Source organism: Lepisosteus platostomus, chromosome 1 (assembly GCF_059453375.1).
Source record: "Lepisosteus platostomus isolate fLepPlt1 chromosome 1, fLepPlt1.hap1, whole genome shotgun sequence".
NCBI classification, from domain to species: Eukaryota; Metazoa; Chordata; class Actinopteri; order Semionotiformes; family Lepisosteidae; genus Lepisosteus; species Lepisosteus platostomus.
Window position 1 is genome coordinate 72345355 of NC_142611.1, and position 26482 is coordinate 72371836.

The 26482-nt window shown below is 37.6% G+C and overlaps 2 protein-coding genes across 5 annotated transcripts in view; one reads left to right on the top strand and one right to left on the bottom strand.

Moving 5' to 3' along the window:
* Window positions 1-3662, top strand: part of fam184b (family with sequence similarity 184 member B) — a 43096-nt gene extending 39434 nt beyond the window's left edge. For 2 of the 3 annotated variants that reach the window (XM_088636715.1, XM_088636723.1), the window contains 4 exons: window positions 392-509; window positions 795-899; window positions 1725-1924; window positions 3382-3662. In XM_088636715.1, the coding sequence (XP_088492841.1) occupies window positions 392-509; window positions 795-899; window positions 1725-1924; window positions 3382-3472 (514 nt within the window). In that variant the 3' untranslated portion in view covers window positions 3473-3662. Of the gene's footprint in view, window positions 1-391; window positions 510-774; window positions 900-1724; window positions 1925-3381 lie in introns of those variants that run through there. The other variant, XM_088636732.1, reaches the window with a different exon arrangement.
* Window positions 3663-4963: 1301 nt separating this feature from the next.
* Window positions 4964-26366, bottom strand: haspin (histone H3 associated protein kinase). Of its 2 annotated transcripts, none has more exons than XM_088636703.1 (18): window positions 23893-26366; window positions 22281-22498; window positions 21573-21725; window positions 20890-21015; window positions 20321-20497; window positions 19678-19756; window positions 16774-18465; window positions 16147-16318; window positions 15637-15782; window positions 12472-12663; window positions 11642-11727; window positions 10701-10763; window positions 10504-10595; window positions 10098-10177; window positions 9333-9421; window positions 7802-7944; window positions 7192-7294; window positions 4964-6236 (listed from the first exon to the last, which is right to left on the bottom strand). In XM_088636703.1, exons 2-18 carry the CDS (start codon window positions 22466-22468, stop codon window positions 6032-6034), a joined length of 3786 nt encoding a protein of 1261 aa, XP_088492829.1. In that variant the 5' UTR covers window positions 22469-22498; window positions 23893-26366; the 3' UTR covers window positions 4964-6031. The 2 variants fall into 2 exon arrangements, with proteins under 2 accessions (XP_088492829.1, XP_088492820.1); XM_088636694.1 differs by having other exon boundaries at window positions 19678-19759.
* Window positions 26367-26482: the final 116 nt, after the last annotated feature.

Genomic DNA, 26482 nt, shown 5'->3' on the forward strand with positions numbered 1-26482 from the left:
AGTTTTTGTCTTGAAGGAATGTGTGGTTTTAACATAACATAGTTGTGACATTTGAAGTTTTTAGCTGTAAAATGTATCCTGAAATATAACTTCAGTAGATACATTTTTTATACCAAAACTTTGCCAGTAGCAACTTTCTGACACAAGAGGGACTTTACAATCACCTCTTGTAAAGGTCGCAATTACTTTCTACAGTGAGGAAAAATAACTTTAAATATACAGATGGACTATTTCAAGATATTTACATTTTAAAACAAAATCAGAATTGTAGTGTGAGGAGGTGTACTCTGTGTGTAGATGTGTAATAAGCTGGAGATCTTTAGGGTATAGCTTCTGATATTGTAATGCAAATCCAAAATCTGGAGTTTTTGTTTGTTTGCTTTCATTGAAGATTAAAGGAAAAGGATGAAAATGCCAAGAGACAGGGGTCAAGAATGAACGATTTGCACATCATAGGGAAACTCCAGGATAAGCTTAGTGAGAGAGACCATGTTATTAAGCGACTTGTGGTAAGTAATCTCAAATGTCTAACAGCTTTCTAGATATGTACTCCTGAAACCGCAAATTCAAGATGTGATAGTGGACATTTCTCTGTTTCCCCCAAATATAATTGAACTGTGTGTAAAAATATAGTTAAGCTTCCTACAGTACATTTTCTTTTAACCATGGAACATAACTGAAAATGTCTTTGCTTTATTATATGTCCATTGGCAGTATTCTGAACAGGGCTTGTGAAAAGAAACCAAAAGAAAACTGTCTGTTCCCAAATTCCAGCAGGTTTTCTTTTATCACAGGAGGAGCGTAGATGTCATCAGTCTCCTCAGGTCAACCCAGAGAGTGGCGTTGTTAAATCCTATGAAAACCATCCACATCCCGGGAGCTTAACCCCAACTTTGAAGGTAAAACACGAGTAGATAAAACAGAAACACAGAACCTTAATACCTTAATGCTTATCTAGCTGGCATTTATTGTTTCTGATGAATTATCATGGTTTGTTTTTATGATATGGATATGCAGTCTTCACTATATTTTTACACCAGAGTACAAAAGGTAATGGTAAGGTATGCTTATGGTTCACACATGACCATCAGCTGATTTGTTTAGGTATTGATGAAATGCAAGAATTTGTATTTTTGTCTTGTCATGTAAATCTCTACTCACTGTTGTTATTTGTTTGATGCTAGACTTGTAAATTATAGAACTGGTGTGAGTTTTTTTTGTTTTAATTGAGATCTAATAGGTGAAAACATTCCTACATTTCTACGTCTTGCCATAAATGGCAATGGTACTGTACGTTTTAGTCCAACCATTTCATGTGATCGGATCACATGAGCGTCTTTCAGTTGTAATTATATCGAATTATCTTAACGCATACAAAGTAGACTGTGTCCAGAGTGAAGTGTCTATACTTCATATTGTGTAAAGATACTGTAACAATTCACTTACTGTGGACTGATTCTGAAAACCTGAAATGTAAGATTTTGTAAGCTGAACACTTTTCTCCGCGTTTTAAGTGATTTCCTATGGTTAAAACTGTTTTAAAGTATATTTCATATTCCATAGTTGGCAGCCCCGCCTCACTCGTCCACTCATTAAACTCCATATCAAAACCGATTGAAGCAGTGGCCTTGGTGCCCTTTTGTGGATTACGATCACCTAGATTCTTTTTCAACAGGCAGCAGACGGTTGGTGCTGGTGACGTAGTTCTCCACTTCTTGTTGCAGAAAAAGAAAATGGAAGAAATGCCCCCTCGGGTCACAAGTGTTCCAAACCTTAGCTCCTACGAGAAGAGCTTCCAGGGCTATGAAGTGAATCCAGACGGCAGATGTCCTCAAGCCGCAAAGTCTCCCAGCTTTGAGCATGGGAGAAGTGCTTTCAGGACTAATAATCGTCCTGCTCCAGCTCCAGAACTGAAGCCTGGAAGGTACAGTAGACCACCTTAGCTGTTCTGCAGGTTTCAGCCCAATTACACAGCTCATTGCGAAGCACACTGCTTGGCTCGAAACCTTAGAAAGAGCCTTGGAGCTTTTTCAGCGACTTTGATCATAATCAAACATTACATTATGTGACTTAAAAATGTACACCCAACCGAGGTGGTTAAAATGTTCAGCCAGAAGATATATTTTTAGGTTTGACCCTTCTTACTCCTTTCTTTCCCATAAATGTATAGAACTTTTTTCCCCCCCAAAACCTAAAAATGGATGGGGAATGAGATCTTCTAAAGCTGGTATCCCAAACTCCAACAAAACGTAAGATGGTGTCATATATTGTGATTTTTTAAAGAGTTTACTTTAAAACCATTATCAGATTCTTTGTGGCATGTGGCAAGGGAGGACCAACGTATAGTCGGGTCTTTTAACCATTCATGTTCCTAAACTGGATATAACTGTCCAGGGAATCACAGAGCTGGGCTGAGGCTGGTCGAACCCTGGTGTTATTAAATCACATACCTCACTTTGCCTGCCTGGTTTCCAGGTTTGTTAAAAACATAATGAGGTTCCTTCAGCCTGAACCAGTGGCTGAAGTTATTCCACCTACCCAAATCTTACACCTCTTGCCAATGGAGCAAACCAGCCCTTTGGAGAGAGAGCCAGAGAATGAAAGTAGCTAATTTTTTTCAAAGGGAGAGCAAACCACGCTTCTTCCTTCATTCATCTTAAAATAATCTTTTCCCTTACCGTTTGGAAATGTCCTTACAATATAACCATCTTGTATTTTGTGACCTGAATTCAGTGCCAACTGTGAATTCAAAACTGGTCTAACAGAGAGGCCCTTCTCACTGAGACACGCCTTCTTCTGTGTTTTCTGCCTATTTATAGAAGAACCTAACTAGAACCAGCTGCATCACATCCTGTCATTATTTTCTCTCCAATTAGCCTTTAATGCTGGATGGCGACAAGGACAACTCAGAAAGACAGCTGTTCTGTTGCGCAAATATATTTTTTGTGAAGAGCGTGCTGATTATGAGGTTCACAAGTATGGTCAAAGCCATGTACTGATCTGAATTCATGTAACTTTTAGCTGCCAGGATAGCAAAATACAACTGAACAAGAATGTCTTAAGAAAGTATTCCTATGGAACATGATTGAACAGAGGGGAGTGCATTATTAAATGGGTTCTGGAAAAGGGTATTAAAGGGTATAATTTACATACGTTGTCTGTCTTAAACTATTACAATATAACTGTGACATGGTCAAGAATACAAAATCTCTGTATAGTGTATAGTCTATCCTTTAATAAGGATTAAGGTAATTAAATTTGCTGAGGCAAACTGTTCAATTCCTCTAAGCTACATAATTTCCAACACAGTAATGCTGAAATGGCGGAAGTGTCTTCTATGATTTAAGTGGAATACAGCAAGACTAATCTTGTATCTTTCAGAAGCCCAGTGGAACAGAAATGCCTTGACCAAGGAGCTGAAGTTCAGGATGCTCAACGTCAGGAGTGGTTTACCAAATACTTCTCCTTCTAAGATTAATGAAACTTCTGTACATTAAAATGATCCTAAAACCTAGAATAAAATACTTCTAATAAGCTGTTTGCACATACAGAAAAACACCCTTTCTCACTCATTAACGTAATAGAAAATACTGTATAAGAAAAGTCGGAAACCAGTCAATTTGTGTGAAAAGGGATGTGAATTAAATTATTTTTGGAGTTTGTCCTTGTAAGTTTGTGCCATTTTCACTGGATGAGATTTGTTTGCAACACTGCTGGAACTACAGCGTTTTTCACAGTGGTTTAACTAGTGACTAAGTACTAAGAACAAGCTGAGCTCTGGTCCTAACAAGTCAATTTCATCAGTCAGGTAATTTCTCAATCCTAGTTCTAAGCCATGGGTTTCCCAAATCTGTTCCAGGCAATACCCCCCACCACACCCCAACTACCAGTCCAAGCCTAGATTTTCTTGTAATTACATAAAACATATGCAAGACGGTTTGTAATTTAGGTAAAATCAGGACATAACATTATTACACAAGGTAAACCACTGTAAAAACATCTAAAAACATCATGGGTGGGGGGGTCCTGAAGACAGGTTTGGAAAACACCAGAACAGAAAAGAATACAATAAGGGGTCCAAGACAATGCCAGCAGATAGCTGGAGAAAGAACACACCCCTCTCCCCCCACAGGCCCGACCAATGCTGTTCTGTTGTCAAGAAGGTAAACTACTCCCTACCACAGATCTAACTTATCTACATAGCAGCTGAATATCTGGAAGATGGGAAAATACAAATGTTTGGCACAAGAGCTGTTAGCATCTCTGGTTTTCACTCCTGGGAACTCTCACCTGCTGGATTGCAGGTGGAGTACAGGAGGCCATTCAGGGGAAATGGGAGCGCACAGAGACCACCACAGGCAACATCCCACAGGCACACTGCTGCAGAAAACATCTTCAGCTAAAGCTACAGCCTAAAGCAGCAGTGACCTGATGCAAAATACTTTTTGCAACAATCAGCAAAGACATCTTCAAAAGTGGAAGAGGGATATAAAAATGAATTAGAACACCTATGTTTCAAGAACCTGCTTCCAGTATACTGTATGAGAAGTTGCCTAATTGTAATTAAAGCCAACTCCATGTTTAAGTATCTCTCTCTCTCTCTCTGCGTCTTGGGATCCTTTTCACAAATGCCATTTGGCAGTAAATACAATCCTAAGTGCAAACCATGATTTTGTGTTTGCAATGTTATGCTTTCATAGATTTTCATGAAATGTATACAGAAATTAGTACAGCAATAATAATATTACACACAATTGTTCTATTAAATGTTTAGCCTGGTCTCTTGCGAAGGTTAAGGGATTCTGAACTATTTCAATGTAACAGCTCCAAGAAGTAGCATGAATTATCGAAGACGGGTTAATATGACAGAGAGGCAAGCAGTGAAGGTAACAAATTAAACTAATTCAGAAACGCATGATAATATCCTAGACAGCGGCTGTCTTTGGAACAATGTGCAAAGAAATGGTAAAAAATGTAATGTTTAATTTTTACAAGCAAACAATATCCAAAGATTTTTCAGGCACAATAAAAAACATTTTTTTAAATCATTTTTCTTTAACTACAAACATAAAAAAAGACAAAGAAATAATGGTGATTGGCTTGCATGGTTATTGCAGTAGAAGTGATTACATTGGAAGGAACTGTGAAACTCTGGATTATCCTTCTGATTATCCTTCTGTGTTGGATTTACAGCTTTGTACCCCTGCACGTGCCATGGCTGTATTTACATTTCTTAACTACAGAGCGTCACTTAACTTTTAGCACAGCACTTTGTTCTGCTGGTTTTAATTAGAAAAAGATATGCACAGTATACACAGTCCGTGTGCTAGTTTGTCTTATGAGGGATACTCCAACTGTTTTGAAAATGCTTTATTAAAAGTCTTTAAACAATTTGGAAAACACTATTTGTACCAGACATTCATCTAATGTTTATACAACATCACACCCCTTTAACCAGGAGAGCTACCCAGGTTTTATTGATCTTGGATAGTGAAGTCTGGCACCAGAATCGCCCTTGAAAGGAGATCATAAAAACACTGCCTTATTCAAGAGATTTTGCCTCAAGACATATCGTATCACCACACTGCCCAAAACAGACCTCCAGGCCGAATATGTCACCACAGGTACTGTACAGTCCAGAATTAACAGCCTTTCATATTGATGCAACATCTAAAAGGCATGCATTTTGAAGGTATCAAGTGAAAGAGATCCATTTGAAAAGTGGTTGAGAGTAGTATGATAAGTCCACTACTAAGAAAGGGAGCTGCATGGGAAAAATGTTTGATACAGAAACTGAGAGGCATTAAAAATGCAACACATGCTGTTGATTTCATATACACTTGTAGTGCTTTTAATGCCACTCGGTATTCACTAAATGTTAGATTTAAACAGTCTGTAATGTTTCAAGTCAGTGATCAAAATTTTCAGAATATCCCTCACACATTCAGAAACCACCACAAAAAAGGAAAGTCTTGTAAACATAAAAATAAATACAGTCAAAAGGAATGTATTCGTTCTCAACTAGCACAGCTCACTGGAACAAGCTACAGTTCTGCAAAACATGAGTTGCTGATTGGTACTGCAAAACTTCTCTGTGGAACTGAACAAGGCTTGCCTTCATTTTCTTCAGTGGATTTGTTGTGGCTTTTCTCTTGTAGGTCATCTGAAGCAGTTTGTCGCTCAGGTAATGGAGCCATAGCACATTTGTGTGAGGGTTATACTCACTCCAGATATTGCTGGGGGGAAAAAAAAGGTTGCAGGATTTAGAAGTCTTTCCAAAGATGCAAACCTGGACTTTTACAGATTTCTCATTTTAGACCCATCCAGTTTGGAAGTGCCAATTGATTTGGTTTCACGGTAATGACTCTTGTACCACATGGAGAGAATGAAGAAAGACCATCTCCCCTGCCCCCTATTCATGCATACACACACACATCACGTCATTCACCATCATACCTTTTGACAACTCCTTCCTCTCTGACATAACTACACAAGCATGTAGGCGCTCAGGACATGACAGGAGTTGCAATCTCACCAGAGTGAAGCAAGAGCTGCGGTTGACTAATCCCAACCCAACTCCCAGCAGTACTTAGCTAATAGTGCGCTGCTACTTGGGAACAGGGAATCCAAGTCACAGTCAGCTAGTGACATGACCTGGGCCTCGTTTATGTCCTCACTGCTAAATACTTCATTGCAAGTGGTTAAATGTTAGACCTACAAAGAGTAACTCTTCCTGCAACCAAATGCCTATTATATGGTTAGTCCATGACATACTATAAAAAAATATTTTAATGAGTTTTGGTAAGTTTTGCTGCATGTTTAAACTGTTTAAGTACTTGATAAATCCTTGAGACATAAGAGAGAACAATAACAAATCTCCATTCAGTGGAACTAATTGAAGATATTGACACAGTTCTGCAGTTTAAGACTTAACTTAGTTGCCAGCAGCTTATTCTCTAATATTACCAGAATACAATATTGTACAATTACAGGTTGTGACAAAATGAATGTAAACTTACAGAAGCTCTGCTATATTTATAAAAGTTGAGGAACATTTAAAATTTTGCCTTCGGCCGTGTATTTAAAATAGCGTGGCAAAAGGTTAAATTCCAGAATTCTTCGCCCAAGCATGTGGCAATTTTTAGGAAACTGGTAAATTGTGTTTATCATGAATATCAATGAGAGACTTACCCATTTTCCTCTCGCATTTTACGATATATCTCAAACTGATAGTCTCCCTTTCCCATGAAGAGTTCTTCGTCACTCGAAATGTCACAGGAAACCGTCAGGCCATCTGAGGATTGAAAACAGACCATATATTAGCATTAATGCACATCTGTGTACAGGGAACACCACAATAATCACAGTAAACCAGGCCTTAATCATGTGGACACTACAATTCGGAGACAAACAAACAGAGATCTCCAGATTTAAATCAAATTTCCATTTTAAAATATTAAGCAAAAGCAAACATGCATATACTTTCATATAATGTGGAATTTGCATTTGGGGAAAGCAGCCCCCAAAAAGTTAAAAATGACATATCGGTTTATCTAAATAAAGCGATGTCAGTGCTTCAGTTACAGTAAATAAGAACAGCAGATCTGCCACATTTACTATAAAATTAAAATACTGCCTACACAGATTCGAAAAAAATGGCTATTGAAACAATCATTTCAACATCATTGTGTGCTATCAACAAACCGATTTACTGTAAAGGCACCATTGCCTTTGTGATTCCATAAAGTGTAAACATTAAACTCCTCAACCAAGATACAGGTGGAAAAATACATCAGCTGACCTATTTCCAATCTGGAGAGTGAATAGTCAATGATGTTCACATGAACACCGCTGGTCTCAAAGCTGCCTGGTGTCCTATTCAGAGTGTATTTACCCTCCTTTTCCTTGGTGGGCTTCACAAGGACATTGCCCCAGTGCAAATCCCTATGAATTAGAAGCACAGGTTAGATGGTAGGTATGCACGTTTACCATTCAGCATCATTCCATTCAAGTTTTTTTGCCTTTTAATTGTGTTACAAGGAGAAAAGAACGTGTTAAACATGTTGAAGTTAAAATGAGCAATCTTTATGTAGTCATGTGTTAGTACATTTCTTGTTCAATATTAAGGACATTACATACAGGACTCCTTATTACATTAAGGAGAACTGTCGGCTAAACAGGACCAATGTAAGGACAGATGAAAAAATCCCACCTAAAATCTATTCACACCTTTTCAGAATCATCAATTGAGAAAGTCAGCAAGTCAATATGGAAACAAACCTTCAAGATCCAGGCTGCTGAACTGTTGCTAGTGTGTAGAGCCAGGATTCCCAATATCAGCTACACCGACCCCTTTAATTTTTTTTTAGTTAGTTAGTGGATTGCATTCTTTTTATTTTTTAATTAAAATAAATCAAAAACTAATGAAATATTTAGGGGTGAATACACAAATGTTATTAACAGAGTACCACAGTGGTCTGAATTAAAACCACTGCTGTGTTGATTTGTTTCAGTGATCTAAATCCTGGTACAGTTATATAGTCTTGTTTACAGATGATACCCAAATAGGAGGGTTATCAAACACTTGATATAGAAATCAAGACCTAGTAAAAACTGGGCAGAAAAGATTCAATGAAGTCAAGTGCAGAGTGATATTTACAGGTACCAAAACCACAGACAGAAAATGGGATACACTGAGTTCAGAGAAGCTATAAAGAAAGACTTGGGTTTGTTTGTTGACATAGATGATGTGTCCACTAGACTATGTATGGAAGCAATACAAAAGACAAACAATGTTAAAAGATGATTAAAGTAATAGGACTACAACATTGTCTAGTGATGATTTAAACATCATCCAGGGATGTTAGGTTAAAATTGTTCAATATGCTACAGTAGTAAGACAGAATTCAGAATATGGTGTTCCTTTTTTTAAGTTAAAAATTAGCAAACATTTTATACTGTACATTTTTTGTTAAGACATTGCTGCTTTAGAATCAGTTCAAAGAAGAGCAACTATATCAATTCCTGATGCTGAAAGGAATGTCCAACATAGGCTAAAATGATTGAAGCTTTTTAGTCTTTAAAACGGAGGACTACCAGAGGATCCAATTCAATATTCAGAAGCGCCAAAAACCTTGACAAAATCAAGAAAACGGATTTATTCTGAATCAACAGTGCATCACAAACCAAAGGACAACTGAAACCAAATTTAACAGAAGGCAGTTTGGGGGTTGCATGAGATCCTCTGATCAATTCGATGCTAGCCAGGCTAGCTGAGCCAAACGGCCACTTGGCATTTTTAGCCTCGCAGACATTTTTATATAAACTCTTACCTGTGTTCAAAATGCAAAGCTTCTTCAGCTACAGCCAAAGCAGCTGCCACCTGATGCAAAATACTTTTTGCAACAACCAGCGAAGACAGCTTCAAAAGGGGAAGAGGGTTTTAAAGATGAATTAGCACACCTATGCATATACCGGAAGCAAGTTTCAAGAATTTCGCAAGGCTATTAAATCATGTAATTGCTAAGCCCTCCATCTTCTAACTGCTTCATCCAATTCAGGGTCATAGGGGAGCCGGAGCCTATCCTGGCAAGCAATGGGTGCAAGGGAGGACGCACCCTGGACAGGAGACAAGTCCATAGGCAGGGCAGACAAATACAAACACAGACAGACAGACACACACTCAGAAAACAGGGCCAACTCTTCCAGAAGCCAGTTTACCGACCAGTATGTTTTTGGAGTGCGGGAGGAAACCAGCGCACCCAGAGAAAACCCATGCGGACACGGGGAGAACATGCAAACTCCACCCCAATAGCAGCTAAGGTCCAGATCTTAACCCAGGGCCCCAGAGCTGCGAGGGAGTAATGCTGACCACTACGCCACTGTGCTGCCCTTTTAACGGGAAATGATCCGATAAAACTTGATCTACATAAAACTGCTTTCAATTTTCAAACTGTTAGTTCACTCCCATCTACTTCCCTGTTCCATTCTTCCTGTTTGCATGACATATTCCCCCTCCTCTGTACTCCCTTCTTTGTCTCTGAATGTACTGACAGTATAGTTTATACACGCCCCGCACATGAAAGCACTCTGTTTACCTTGCCTTTCATATTCTCCAGATCACTGCCGCCAAATTCAAACTCCAGGATAAGGAAAAGCTGGTCGCTTCCAAAGAAGTCTGGATCGATAAATTAAAATTGAAACATAAGAAATATTACAGATAAGAGGAGGCCTTTCAGCCCATTTATCCCATTCTGTTTCTGTTGCTGCTACCTGGTTGATCTGAGAATTAATAAAGATAGTATAAAAGCAAGCTACATTACTAAGTAAGTTACAAAGCTCCAGAGTGATTATTGTGATCCGAAGCTCACAAAAATAAATGTTGATGTTGGCAGGAAACCAGTGACACTACAGACTACTGTTTACAAAAAATCTGTTTTGATTAACGTTTCAGTGGCATTACACAATCTGTTTTCCAAAATGTTGTAAAATATAAAGTCTTACCAGGACGATCATTTTCTGAAGTTCTTTCTCTGTCAAATTTGTCCCAAGCCTTAAGGAGTTGTTCTGGATATGACCCTTGAACACAGTGCAAGCTAAAATAAAAATGGAAATGAGCTCCTTTAATACACACATATGAATAAAAGAATGGTATCAAAGAACAAAACTGCCAAAGGTTAAGAATATCCTGCAGAACTTACTTATTTAATGTGATGAAACCTTCCGTTTGGTTATTTTCCTTCTCACCTAAGCTGCTCAACTCCCTAAAGACAAAAATAAAACAATCAAGTAAGAAAAATACAAAAAAAACATTTTCTTCATCTCGGAATAACTGATGGAAATGGATACTAAACTGCAGAGGTGAAAAACTTGTGGCAACCACTCTAGGGTCCTAAAACTAAAGGATAAAGTAATCCAGCATCAGATATTCCACATTTCATCCTTATAACCATAGCTGAATAAATGGGCATTAAATTATAATAATACAAATTTAATTCACAATTCCTTCCATTGTAAATTTTGTTCAAATTATACAAGCTAGTAAAACAGAAAATGGATCATACAATTTATCTTGATTTCCATCCCTGAAATGTTCTGCATAGACATTTCCTACATAGAGGACTTCAAAGTAGCTCAACCACTAAAGGCAGGAGCTCAGAGCACATGTCTGAGTTTGAGCCTGTGCATCACCACTTAGAGACTCCATCACCACTTAGATAGTGACAACCGATAGAGTGTCAGAGCTCTCACAGTTTTCTGTCCAACAATTGTACTCCTAAGACTTGTGAGCCTGCAGGCTTGTAGTGACACTAGTGTTGTTCCTGTTTAAATGGTACTACCTTTCCTGTTAGGCATTGTGGATCTTGCAAAATAACAAAGGCTGTGTCTGAGAAGGATCTCATTCTATCCCAGGTTGATACAGTTACTGCTGCAGGGGAGACCAATCTTAGAACAACTGGCAATACTACAGTAAGTGGAAATATGGGGGGAAAAAAAATCTGCACAGTCCAAATAAAATAATAAGGAGTTTTGATATTTTTGTTTTCTGAGGTATTATTTCCTAACCAACCTGTGGTTTTACATGAATTGTACTTTGGGTTAATAAATGTTTCACCATAAATCCATCTCAGACTAAACATACTTTGAAATAATGACTTCATGAAGTATTTCAGCAAATGTCTTCTGATCTTCTCCATTCACTTTCTGATGCCCCGCAATGGGTATGATCTGCAGACAGAATCAACGGGTTGGTGTTAGTTCACAAAACATTTTTTTTTACAAGAAAGTAAAACCCAATATCTGTTGCTTTGAAAAGGCTTGGTATATTACTAAACCCAAAAAATTAATTCTACAATGAGGAAATGTATAATATTTTCAAAGCACGTACATAGGTGTTGGAAAACCAAAGATAAATAACCATTGTTAAATACATACATGCCATATTTAAGATAAGAAGGTATAAACTTCTCTTTTAAAATGTATCCAAACAAAATGCGGATACACTCTAGCTCAGAAGAAATACACTGAGGAAACATTGTAACAGGAACTATAGAACATTTGTTGATATTTTCTAATGAGTACTAAGAAAATAGTAAGTGCATCTTACTGTTTAAATGTCATATAGAAATGTTGCTCTTTAACATGATTTAATTCTGTCAAAACAGAGTCACATCAATCAAAAAGAGCTACTCAGGAAGCACGTATTAAGCGCAAGAAAAAAACTAAAAAACTGATTCTCAAAACACTGCCGTTCAATAGCAATTTAAAAGAATGTTATAGAAGATAGCTGTAACTCTACTAAATTTGTAAATACATATTCTATAAAGACACACATGAAGAAAGCCCCACAGCCTAAACGTTGTGTTTCCTTTCTTTTCAGCATGGAATAAACCCATTACCTGTTCCTCTGCAGCCTACGCATGCTAACGCAATGCCCTACTTGAACTATTACAGTATATAAAGATAATATACCTTTAAAGCTACAGTTTCCTTTTTGCTGTTGGTAGTTGAGAACACTTCTCCAAAAGTTCCTTCACCAATCTTTTTACACAGCTTCATTTTATCTGGTGGAATGCACTGCTGAAAAGTTATAGGGCCTTCCTGCTGGCATTCCTGATAAACTTTCTCTTCGTCGGTGATCTCGTCCATTGAATTGCCATCATTCTGAAAGACAACGCAGGCATTTCATTCAGTAACGCTTTTCATCATTGGAATGCAAGTAACTTTCAGCCTTTAGAGACTTCAAAATGAAATACAATGGTAGCAGTTTTGAATCTCTACTAATTTATGGAGGTTTACTTGTTTCTTTTTTATTTTCTGTAATTGGACAGGATTATTTTTCAGTTTGAGGCCTGAAACAGGAAAAGATACAAAACAAAGTGAAATGTTTTTCTAAACAAAACGTTTTCTGCTTTTATGCACATCAGAGCATTATATCATCAAATCAAAAAAAAAATTATCTTCTAAAAAGCAGTAATACTGCTCTTTTTTAATCTGAGAATAATGTTACAAATGGGGGGGGGGGGGGGGTTACGAAACCGGTAAAAATCAGCAATTGACAGAGCAGTTTAGTCAATAAATGAAATAATTATCTATAACCCCCAACTTGTGATTTCTAACCATATACCTGAGCAGCTGGTATAACTAGAGGCACATGAATTCTTTATTCTCTGGAACAGCTTTGTTGAGAGGAGTAATAATCCAGGCACACTTGGTTAAAACAAATATTTATTACAATAAACTACACAAGACACAAAACATACAACATAAAAAATTACATTATATACAGACAATAATAAAGCGTTTCAGAGGCCTAACATTCTGGTCACCCAGGAAACCCCAGACTGCTACTAAGCACTAACCTCTTTATATACCTACAGAGGCCACATAAGAGATGAGCTGCCTCCTAACTAAACACAAAGCAACCTCCAGTTAAATCTCTCTTTCTGCACCATGGACGCCACAAAAAAAAAAAACGGGAGCCTATATCCCTATCCATTAAATGCACCCTAACAGGAAAGACGTTTCTAACTGAGGTACCAGGAAACCCAAGTTCCCTAAAACACAGAATAGCACGCTCTCTCTAGCAAGGTTCAAATACTTAGCTCCAGTGAGGTTTGATTTGGATGATCAAGAAGTAGGGGCTCTCGCTTGGCACAAGCTTCAAGTCCCAACTCCTGTGGACTCTCTCTTCTCCCTGCTCTCCTTGTTTCTTTCTCCTTCCTCCTGCTTCTTTCTCTCCTGTGCTCTTAAGGTAAACTTATACTACTGTATGTCTTTCTGCCCTGCTCCTTTGCAATCATTAATCCACAACTTGCCTGAGCATACTAAAATAAACTTTATAATTGTTTCTGCTCAAGGGAACCCCAGACCTCAGCAAACATCCTCTCTGCTTGGAAGTTAGAAGTGCTTACTCTTCCCAGTGTCACAAAAATTATCTATAATTTAAGAGACACTTCCCAGTCACCCAAAGCTGTAACAATAATATAATGCAAACAAAAGATTAAACACTTCTGATTCACACTTCAGATTGTATAAAAAGATCTGAACATTGGTGCCCAGAACAAAAAAGCTTAAGTCATCAAAAGTTAGAATATTAAACTGTATGAATAGGCTAAACCTAACCTGGGTGTTAAATAATGTTTTGTCCCTTAAAATTCAAATATCTTCAGTAGTGTTTTATTAAAAATGTAGTTTAAAGAAGCAAAAGCAGACTGAGCAGGATATATACCCAAATGACTGGTATATTTAGAGGCACCTGAGTTCATTGTTTGATGACAGCTTTAGGGAAGTAAATCATAGGCGAACTTGGATAAAAATATACTGTATGAACAAAGACGAGAACACACACTGACAAGTTACTCAATTTACAAACAAGGCATCTCAGAGGCCTATGTTCTGACCAATTAAAAAAAAAAACATACAGCTACCAGGCATTCAAAGATCCTATGAAACACCTATACAGGCCAACAAGAGATAAACCTGCCATCTAAACTAAACAGAATACAGACTACATTTCAGTCTCTTTATAAATCCACATCTTACAAAGCGAATGGGATCCTATCCCAATTCTAAAAATTGCATCCACTAATCAGGAGATTGTTTTTAACCTAGGGATTCTCTATAAAGGAAATCATTTTTAAAAACAATAGAATGGCAAGCTCTCTTGATAAGGTTCAAATACTTAAGTAGAAGGTTAATTAAAGTTGAACTGAACAAGGGCATCTTTCCTTCAGTGTCTCCCTTTTTTCCCCTTCTGTGTTCTTCTCTTCCCTGTCTACCTGTCTCTTTGCCCACTGTGCCTAGACTTAATGGGTTTAGCAAGAACTTTATCAAGGTAAACCATACAATTCCTTTGATTGATGTGTCTCAGTCCCCCTGCATCTGAGAAAATACCTGTTTCTACTTTGCTTTACAGATCCTTAGAACTGCAAATTGTAACATTAGCCAGTTGACCGTTGTCTCCAGATTCTGACAACACCTCAACAGCTGGAAAATTATTTCATATTTAGTGATAAGGAACTGAATTTGTAACAAACATCTGTAACATAAACTGGTGATATTTTCTTACCAGACGTTTTTTCCTTAAGTCTCTATGCTCTTACCGTTTATATAATCAAAATGTGGATCTCAAAACAAAAAAAAAGTGATAAGATTCTAGTAGTTCTAGTCAAAAATGGCAAGATAGTTACCACAAATAAATCCTTATAGATTAAGATTTATTTTATACAGTGCCTTTCAGGTCATCATTTTAAAGTGTTTGCCACTAAAACAATAGAAAAAGGTATACACAAATTGATATAATAAGCACTTAAAAGCCAGTGTATATTTGATGTAACATAGCTTTGTTGGAAAAGAGTATTAAGTGGAAAAAACCTGGGCCACATTCATGCTCTCGACCCTTTCAGTGACTGTGCAGATATAGTATTACAATGTGTGCTTTGCGTCTTTGGGACTGCCAATTCAAGACTAGCCCACCGCACTACTGCGTGCAATTTTAATATAGTTGTGTACTTTGAACACAAATTGGGTGTAATCAAAGCTTCAGCTTTCACTGAAAAAATAACCTGAACAGGACGAGGATTGGGCAAAACTGCATCGTAAAGAAGTGAAAAGATTTCAAGCCTGGGAACTTACCAGAGAGGAGCCTCCAGTGTCTCTCTTAAACCGTAGCTTGGATATTCGTGGTGTGGTAAATGCCTCAAGCGCGTTACTCTTGTTTTGCCAAACATTTTCTAGAGAATCCTGGTTATGGCAGATCATCTTTTCTGGAGTCATGACAGCTGAAGCAGGATAAATAACAGCTGTGAACAAGTATTTACATTTAGAGCTGTCAAAGATGACACCTGCTTAAACCTGTTGCATTAATTAATTCATATTTTACATGGCTCCTCACCCAGGTATTCTGTTGTGCAACTGAACTGTTAGTCCCACTGTACCTGCTCTACACACCTGTCATAGCAATTAATTAAAACGTTACAAACCAGATTTATGTTGAACTCCAGCACTTTATTTCATTCATTTTGAGACTCCAAAATTAATTTGCACAATCATGTATCTGTGTTTGAGTGTTGTGACAGACAGATTACACCTTCTGGAAAATACTGTTGTTATAAACTGTCGTGTACTGTATTAAGATGCACGTACCTTTTTGCTTTTTGTGCACCGAGAGGGCAGCTTTAAGTCTTGACCAGTTATTGGTGGTCAGAGTTTCAGGTGAGAAGAAGGACAACAGAGATGGCCTTCTGATTTGCCCTTTACCCACTGGAGTCTGTTGAAGCACTGGATTGGTACCATGCAACCAGCTTTTCAAATTACCCTAGAAATGAACACAGTAAACACAAACACGTCACAGTTATGTCTAAGGTCTATTTCTGAACCCTAAAATCTAAACAGTTCAATGTTTACACTTGACACAATATAGGCACTATTTCAACATACATTAATGAGCCATTAACCAATTATTCAACAAATAGATACAACACAAGCATGCAAGAGTGAATACTTTCACATTTCATGTAGCACAGAAAACAAATACTATGCTTTCGCTGTGGATAGAACTATACTTATTAATTACCACAATGGACTTGAAAGCATGCTGTTTACTGGACTGCACAGGTCTGGAGACATTTACAGCTCTGGATTTATAAAGCTAGTTCTCTTAGCCATTCTGATGCAGGACAAAATTATTCTGCTACGACTTTGTGAACATGTTTCTACATTCATGAATATAAACTGATGTAACTTAATTTCACGCAAAGCCCTCCTACTCACCATTGAAGAGTTCTGCATGAAAGTGCCAAAGCCAAGATCAGGCAAGGAGTTATCTGCACTATCCGAGAATACCGACTGAACAGAACATTTCTTCTGTCCCTGTTTCTTATACTGATCTTTCTTAGTCCACCTGCTCACACTGAAGCCACTGATGCAGGCTTTTCGTGCTGTTCCTGGTTTTTCTTTCGGAAACCCTCGGGTTTTCGTTTTCCCACCAATTTTTCCAGCAGGAGAACAAGCGGACTCAACTTTGGACGCATTGGAATCAGATACACTTGTAGTTTTAGTTAGGTCAGAGGAAAAATTAGAAAGCAGTCTTCTTTGACAGCTGGTTTTACGATGCCGTTTGGGTTTTTCAGCTTGTGCTGTCATATTAACAGAACTGACTCTAGCGCAAGCAACACGGTCAATGGTTAGCAAGTTGTTGCGACAATTCACAGATACAGCACCACCTTCCTCAGAGCGTACAGAATCCTCTTCTTGAGAAGCAGCGGAGACCTCTTTTCCAGGTTTTCCAAATTTCTGAAACTGCTCTTCAAGGCAAGACGCGTCTTTGCTGCACTGATCTCCAGTGAGATCAGCATTTTGCAGGGGAACGTCACAGTTTTGTGCCCCAACATTGACAGAGGCAGAAAACCTCATTACTTGTTGGAAACGAGATTTACTTTCCTTTTCGGGAGCAATCTGCCCATTTATATTACCCGTTTTCTGATTTATTACTTCCATGCCATTTGAAGAAGGGAAAACGCTATCCATTCTCAGATTGCCGTGTACGTTAAGTTGCTGCAGCTTATTAGTATGTTTTGTCAAATGACTACCATTTGAACTAATGTGATCTGATTCATTCTCATCTGCCTTGAAGTTGTCACTTGAACACCCATCAGATAACTTTCCATCAATAACATGAACAAGGTCTTCAGTAGAAGAATAAAGTACTCCTGTTTGCTTCTTTTGGCTTTGCCATACCTCAATACGGTCCAAAAGAACTATAGGATTTAGGTTTCGTACACTTTCTTTCACAGTTGTAACATCACCTAAATGGGTCTTTGCTGACACAAAATTGGAAATTTCACTTTTTTGTTCTGAAAGACACCCAATAGAAGAGCAGCTTTTCTTCATTTTTTCACTGTCATTATCTGAATGCCCATAGACCTCAGAAAAAAGTTCCATGCTATGTGCAAGAGTTGTCCATTTATTGCTTTTGGCACATTTTTGATCAGTTTGCCCATGACACACGATACTACCTTCTGATGTGTTGGTGCTCTGAGTTTTTAATTCAAGACTCTTATCCTCCATCCCAACAAATTCCCGTTGTCTGGGAGATGGGACACTCCCGGCTACCTCAGCACCGGACTTCAGAACACCATCCATTTCCTCATTGCTAAAGGATATTTCACTGACTGTGTGCTCACAAGGTCTGCTGCTGGGTTTAGGGAGGACAGATGGGGTGCTAGACAGGAGAGGCTTTTTATAGCATCTTTTCAGCACGCTGTCTGATATGCTGTTGAAAGAGACCTCCTTTAAAGCATTTCTCGTCCTTTTGCGGTATTGAGAAGCATTGCTAGCCATCTCTGAACTTGTATTCTCTGTTTCTTCATTACGTCGTCTTCGTTTTTTCTTTGAATAACTACCAAAAGGAGATGGTTTCACAAAATCCTCAGATGAATTTGAATTGTTAGGTGGTATGAATGCCTAAAAAGGAAAATGTAAAGTTAGTTATACTCTATACATGGTAGTATTCCTTCATTAATTATGGTTTAAATCTTGAAAAGCAGCTCAGCAGTAGTGTTACAGAAAATACAAAAAATGTAATTTTTGGAAAAGAAAGGCAAAAATGATTGCCTGTGAATGTTATATATATTTCTGGCTTTAAATGCCAGAAACAATATATTTAGAAGGTTAATAAAAGCCAATATATCAAGTAGGTAGCTGCATCATCATGCATAGGCTGCCAAGGTACAGGTAAAGATTTATTCTGTAGTGAAAAGAAAAGAGACACAACATTTCATCTATATTTATATCTATATCTATATTTACATCTATATTTATATTCATATGTGTGATACGATTTTTCCGTGTACTGTTCTGTTCTAGTCTGTTCTTTGTGTGTCCGGACTGTGAGTAACTCTTGTATTGTATTGTATGTATTGTACTATTATTATATAATTTGTTACACTGTGGCTGTGTTGTCTGTGTTAAGCTGCTGTTGCACTGCAATTTCCCTCACAGGATCAATAAAGTATCTATCTATCTATTTTTGTGGTGGAGTCTTCTTCACACCTGAAAAAAAGGCTCCACAGCCAAAACATTGTCTCTCTCTTCTTTTTGGCATGGAACAAACCTTTACCTGTTCCTTTAAAACCAATAGTTGTGGTTGATATTTTTCTTTCTAAATACTGAGGAAAATGTCCTTAATTTTGAATGCTGTAGTTTTGCAAGCTACACAAACCCCAAGACTACTGTCATTTATCTACAGATTTTAGTCTGTGTAATCTTCAGCAGACAAAAGAAATTACCTTTGATTGGAGCATAGTTATGAACTGGCCTATATTACCTTTACCAAAACAGGTTGTTCAGAAGTTATTGAGAAGAAATATTTAGAAAGACAAGGAATTAAAAGACAATATTCTACTGGGGGCAACAGGGAACAGGCAACTCAAGTCCACAAGGGTCAAATCTTATAGGTTTTAATTAAAATTTGTAGTTTAATACTTCAAATCACCCATTTTCTAATCTGTCAATCAGTTGCTAAATAGCAGTACCTCTATGAATTACAGGAATTGGGTATGACGTTTCCTGTTTTATGAAGTGGCTTTTACTCTCCACAGACATGCAGGATCACCGATTCTGAAATCAAACAAGTGTTAAAAATGACTGAAGTACTTTGCCATCGTTAATTCTTACATTTTGTTTTTTCTTCTTTTGTCCCTCCTTTCTGTTATCTGGCTTTTTGGATAGTCTTTTCCTACGACTGGTGACAAACCTGCTGTAAAAAAAAGGGAAAAAGCAGGATAACGTCAGTTTAAAAACATCTGTAAATGAAAACAGATTGGTCAAAACACTGCAAAGTAGATTTAAATATTAACAAAAGCACTACTGAAACTTAATTTCAAACCATTCTTATAAATAACCATCCTCAAACTGAAAGTCCCCTACACAGTAAACAACACATCTTTTTGTTTACTGTGTAGGTAAACACAGCTGCCAGGTTTTTTACTATTTTTAGAACTCTGTCGGTAGTTCAAAGTATATTCTGCTTTGTAGCATCTTAAGATTGACATTGCGGATCACAATAAGAAATGTTTTTGCAACTTCCAAAGTGTCAAGGTACATCTGGCGCAGCGGTATACCCTCAAAGACATTCTTCATATAGTTTCACAGAAAAAATAAGATTAACTTGACATATCACTTGCCTTACTTTGTCATCCCAAACTCTATAGTTCAGGAATTCAGGACTGTTCACCAGAAAAAAAATCTGAAATCCTGAAAAGCAGAAAGTAGAATTGACTATGCAAAGGATATATGCAAAACAATAAACAATGCTCACCTTTGGAAGATGTCAGACTTCACATTTTCTTCCATCTTATTCTCCTTCCCAGACTTGAAAGCGAGACAGCCTTGCCTTGTGTCGCTGCTTGAGTCACTTGAGCTGGACAGACTAATAGTTAATGCGGCTCTCCTCTTTGAAATGCGATGCACGGCTCTTGAGGCAGTGCTCGACTTTCTGAGTTATAGGAGAGAAAATTCAAAAATGTTTCTAGAAGGACAGATATTCATTTTAGGGCTCACAATCCAGGCAGACGGCAACTAAGATAAATTAAATTACCTCTGCAGAGGTGATTTAAAAAAAACATCCTTTAAATTGCCAAACCTATTCAGGGATAAATGTGATTCCTCCAGCTGAAACCAATCCCACTCTAAGGGAGCAAAAGAGTGGCGAAAAACGACCAACTGAAATGAACATTGGTAGATTAATCGCACTATTTTGGACACTGCCCTCCATTAGGAATTTAAAAATACATTCACAGCTCTTAATCAATATAAAAATTAGATACCATGACAGTTTCTCCGACAATCCCAACACACTTCACCAAAAAACTCGGCACAAATCTCTACCTCACGCCATTGTTGAGTTCAGCTGTGGCTACTTTTTCACTTTTCAAACCATCACTGAAAATACTTTCTTCTCCCTCGTCTGGAATATTCTGTTTTGCGTTTAAAACACCGTCTCGATTTCTGCATCTGTTGACAAAATGGCATTGCAGCAGTCTGAAGTTCTATTTTTGAAAAACTAATGGTTTTTGAGCAATTAAATGGTTAAAAACACAGCCTCACAAAACGCATATTCAGCCTCCTGTAAGAACTTCATTTGAGTTAAAGTAACTCTAGTCCGCCAGAAACAAAAATAATAAAATTAGGCAACATTCATTATTAAAATTGAAAAATCTGAATAACCAAGGCTGACTGGTTTCCTTAACATTTGTAAAAATATGTTCTAATAGAGCACTATTCTATAACGTCAACATTTTAACAAACCCTTTATAGAGCTGTAAAGAAAATAATTCTTGGCAAATTAACAAATGCCAATACAATTTGAGAAAAAAAGCAAATATATGACATGGAACTTATTTGGATATGTCTTTAAATGTTAAACCAGAGAATTGTAAGGAGGTGTACTTTCTTTTTTCATATCACTGTAGTAACGTGACCTTGTTTTCTGTGAAGACCCACAGCATTTATTTACAAATGCATTAAATTTGTAATTAAATTAAACTCAAGGTATTTCAAAGCAAACCTACCTTCCTCTCCTATTTTTGACATTTGCTTTGTTTCCTACTGCACTGCTGAAGGATACACTCTCCTTGTCGTCATCATCTTCCTTTAAAGCTAACAAAGCCGCTTGCTTGGCTTTTCTTGTAGGCTTTGAGCCGAAGGTACTTGGTTTCTGTCTCCTGTGTGGAAGGACAATGATTGCAAATAGACTATACAACAATTCACACCCTCTCTCTATGTCTTTCTCCCAAGTTCTATTTAATTTACATAATATTTATCAAACAAGCACTGAACAGACACATCAAATATATGCACATATAACCCTATATATCGTGCAAAAGAACATTTGGGGCTATTAAATACAGTAAACCTACTAACGTGACAATTTCTCATGCAACAAAACCATGTCAATGCATGTTAAGGCTTTATGTAGACTAGAAACAGATTGCCAATGGTATACATGCAAATTTAAAGTAAATTGTTGCACTTAAACAAATAAACGCTATGCAAAATAAGCTCAAAATATAAAATATTTCTTCAGGCTCACACCTGAAGAAGGTTCCACGCCTGAAATGTTGTGTTTTCTTTCTTCTCTTTTCAGCATGGAATAAACCTATGCCTTCGCAGCCTATGCATGCTGACTCAGCTCCCCACCTGAACTATTTCAATATACAATACTTGTTGCACGTTACACATAAGATATTTATGTTCCATCGATATCGAGTTTCACCTACTTTCTTCTCTCAGTTTTCAGGTTGCTGTTGTCATCTGTATTAATGGAAAGGTCCGAGCAGGACGTGCTTGAAAACGCAGCTTGCCTGATGTCGGGAGATAACCATACTTCCACGTTCCGCACGTATGTTCTGCTATACTTGCCGTATGTTTTTAAAACCACTGGGCCTTGTCTTGTAAACTTCTTCATCCCAGTTTTCTGAATTTCACCCCTACTTCTCTGAAATCATGACAGAAAAAGAAATGAATCAACATAAAGGTTTTAAATAAGGGAAAGCCATTTCATCCATCTTGTTCAGGTCTGTCTTGCTTGTGGCGATCACATTAATCCTATCCTGGAGTCCTTGCACTGGCTTCCTGTCAGCTTTTGTATCGATTTCACATTTCTGATGCTCACCTACAAGGTTCTGCATAGCTTGGCACCTCAGTACCTGTCTGAGTTACTCCTGTCCTACTCCCCACCTCGCAATCTCCCATCTGTCCACCAAACCTTTCTTCACTCTGTGGATGACAGGACCCTGTCTAGCCAATCTAGCTACACCTCAAGGCTACCTATCCCTCAGAATATCACCTTCCCTGGGACCCTTCAAATCTAGACTCAAAACCTTTTTAGAAGGGCTTTTATTTAACTGGGTCTTTGCCCCTTCGCTTTCCTACTGTATTCCATACCCCCTTCTGCTATCTCCTCTCAAGGCGTTTTTTTGTTCTTGTTGTTGTTCCATAAAGTGCCTTGAGAAGACACTGTAAAGATGTTATATAAAAATAAAGTTTATTATAACAATAAAGTATTGTTGTTGTTGTCGTCGTCCTGGAGTATAACTGTCCCTTCTAGTTTTCTCGACAGCAAATTGCATAATAGTTGAGATCATTGTTTTTGTTTTGATCCTCAAAAAAATATTTACAAGTGCAATGATGTTAAAAATGTTAGCAAAAAAATCTGCTCCTTAATCAATTTGTAAATAAGGTGGCCGCTTTCTTAGAAGATCAGTTAATGCTGTCCACAATAAGGTACGGTTGGCACTATCGGTCACATCAGGAAAATGACGTGTCGGCATTTGTAAACACCTCATTCTGCCTTGGGTAATTTCTCCAAGCTGTCTTTCTCCTCTCACGAGCAATCGTACATCTTCCCTAACTTCAGGCTGTAGTCATCTACATTAAACATCATCTGTGAAGTGGCTTTTTGACTTTAATTCTATAGCTGTTTCTGTAGTGTTAATAGCAGTTAAATCTGACGGCCTAGTGTCGTAAAGCAGTTTATATCAAGAAATGAGGTCAGGACTGTTTGTTCAAAAATCGATTACTGTTATTCTCCATATTCATTTTTTTTATTTCCAACACTTTTACGGAAAACATTTTTCACAGTGACGTACTACCTATATGCATTAAGAAGTTACTCTTGCAGTCAATTTACTTTAAAACTATACTGTAATCTTAGCACCATTAGAAACTTTACGTTCCTTTTCCAGGGCGAAATCTGTTACATAATCCGTCTAATTCAAGTTATAAAAATGGGAAATCGCTCGACACAACAATGAGGCACATTTAAATATCGTAAGATAATTTCAGCAGCAGCTGCTTACGTACTATAAAACAACGAATTCAATTCCTTACCGTGCTAACAGGTTACAAATATTGAAAACGCATTGTTATTATTATTAAAATGTATAATTATACAACTCATTCAAGAGAGCACACAAGCGGTTCCATCAATTCAAAAAATGTGCTTAGATGTTGATTGGCCAATAGACCTTAAAGAGAAACGTCATATCCTGTTATTATTAAAGTGTCATCCGTAAAAGTATTTCTGATCCAGAGACACCGCCTCCTAAAAACCGTCATATTGCTGCGACTGACTTGCTTATGCATAGCCACAATTTCGAAAAATGGGAAAACAATAAAACAATTTTGTTGTTTCTATATTTTCTATCATGGTGATTTTTTTCTAGAAACGAGTAATACACGTTAATAGATAAAATATTAATACTTATACATCTTAGCGCTTTTCTGGACTTTCCGCTCCATGAAACTGAACCAACACTAGGGGGTTCCTGGCATATCAAATACACATTTCTTTTACTATGATCTGAGCCCTAGACAAAGAGTTATCTGATATGTTTTTGTTGACTGAAACCCCAAAACTCGCTACCATCCCCTGTTGTGTATGTTTTTACTGCAACTACTAGTCAGCAGGTATATCAACCTACAACTGGCAACCCACTGAAGCTCTTCAGTTGTGAGCCAGGCCTGTTCCTGGATAGGAGACCTCCTGGGAAAGCTCAGGTTGCTGCTTAACTACGTAAGTGGGACCAGTAATAGGACTCAGTAGTTCTCACTCAGTGGTCTGTGTGGGTCCTAATGCCCCAGTATAATGATGGGAGATCAAAAGGTAGTGTCCTTTGCATGAGATGTAAAAGTAGAGGTGTTACCCTGGTATCCTGGCCAAATTTCCCCCTGGCCTTTACCACTCATGGCCTCTTAATAACCCTCATCTATGAATTGTTTTTATTACTTTGTTCTCCACCCCACTGAGAGCTGATATTCGGTGAGTGTACTGGCACATTTCGTCTGTCATCATATCATATAATTCCAAATTTAAAAATATTTAAATATTAAAATGCTACAACCTCATATTCATCATAATAATAAGCACTTATATAGTCTTTCTTGCAAAAAGCAACACAAAGACCTTTAGAAAAAATACATTTAGAACAGAGTGGAATAAAATAATTCAAAGCAACAAAAGCATGATTTATAATTGACATTTCTTGTAGCTGTATCGTGGTTTACATATAATAAGGTTGAACAGACTGTGCTAGTCTAGAGTAGAATTTAGCCAAGACATCAGAGTTTACACCATTTTGTTATCAAGTTTTCAGTATCTTTAACTTAACAAACCTCCTTAGTGGTTTGGCTTATATAATGCTTTGCTCTTATTTTTTTGCTTCTTACACTAAACATAAAACATTTTTAAAAATCCATCAATTATCACTGAACAAGAGTGTGTATATACCACCCTTAGCTGTGCTGTTCTCAGATTTACTGCCTTTTTTACGGTAACACCACAAACCAGGTCCCAGAGTCAACCAAATTGCAGCACAAACCAAACAATACTAACTCTCCCACTGTGACATAAATTGAAATGCTACCAGGCCCTAAAAAGACAATGCACAGTGGCAGAGTACATGAACAGGGTGAAAGACGAGAGAGATCCAGATGAAACTCACGCCCACTGATCACAATCCAGCCAAACAACTTGGGTGATATTGGCAAACCAAGATACCCAGAAAGGACAGGCTGTGCTCCCGCTGTCTGCAGACAGGAGCAGAAAAGGATTCAAAACAGTTATCTTATCAGTAGAGGAAACTCAATAGAGCTGGCAGCCCAATGTGTGATCACCGCCTGAGTAACTTATTTAAGAAATTTACACAAAGGCAGGTATACAGGAGGAGGCTGTTTTTTTTTGCACCCTAAGCTTTTGAGAAAGATGAAAGCTTGTGATTTTTGGCACCGTCTTCCAAATCTTTCTAAATGCCCTCCTTTTATATAGTACTTTTCATGCCAAAGGCTACCAAACCACTTTACTTTTACAATGGGACCACTGCATCATCCACCAGTGAAGTGAGCTCCCCTGTAGGTGAACCATGCCAGGAATAGAAGTGATTAACTGCTTCATCGACTGATTTAAGGATGAAAGTTTAGGGAGACTAGACTGTACAGGCCCAGAGCAGAATTTACCCATGACATGGGGTTTAACACCCCAAATAAACGGTAGGATCTTTAACAACCAAATAGCCAGAACCTCTTGGTAATACCTCTTCCATTTGACAGCAGTGTCTCTAGCCACCATACTGTGTGGCTTTAGTCTGGAAACATTTGCTGTCTTCTCAAAATAAAATCAACATTCTCTTTAATTACCTTAAAACTGTTCCAAATATATGCATCTCAAATATTTCTAAAACAGGAAATAAATAGTAATTTAAAATTATCTTAAAATAATAACAATAATAATAGCCTAATATTATTCCAGTCCAAAAGCTGCAGGTACCTTTCTTCAGAAAGTTTGAATGCAATGTTACATCCGATTAAGTCCCTAAAACCTTCACCGTTTCCATTTAAAAAAATAAAAAAGGTTAAATATCTTAAAATGTTTTCCCTGCAACAGGAAAAAAAACAGATTTCAAACAATTCCACTACATTTGTA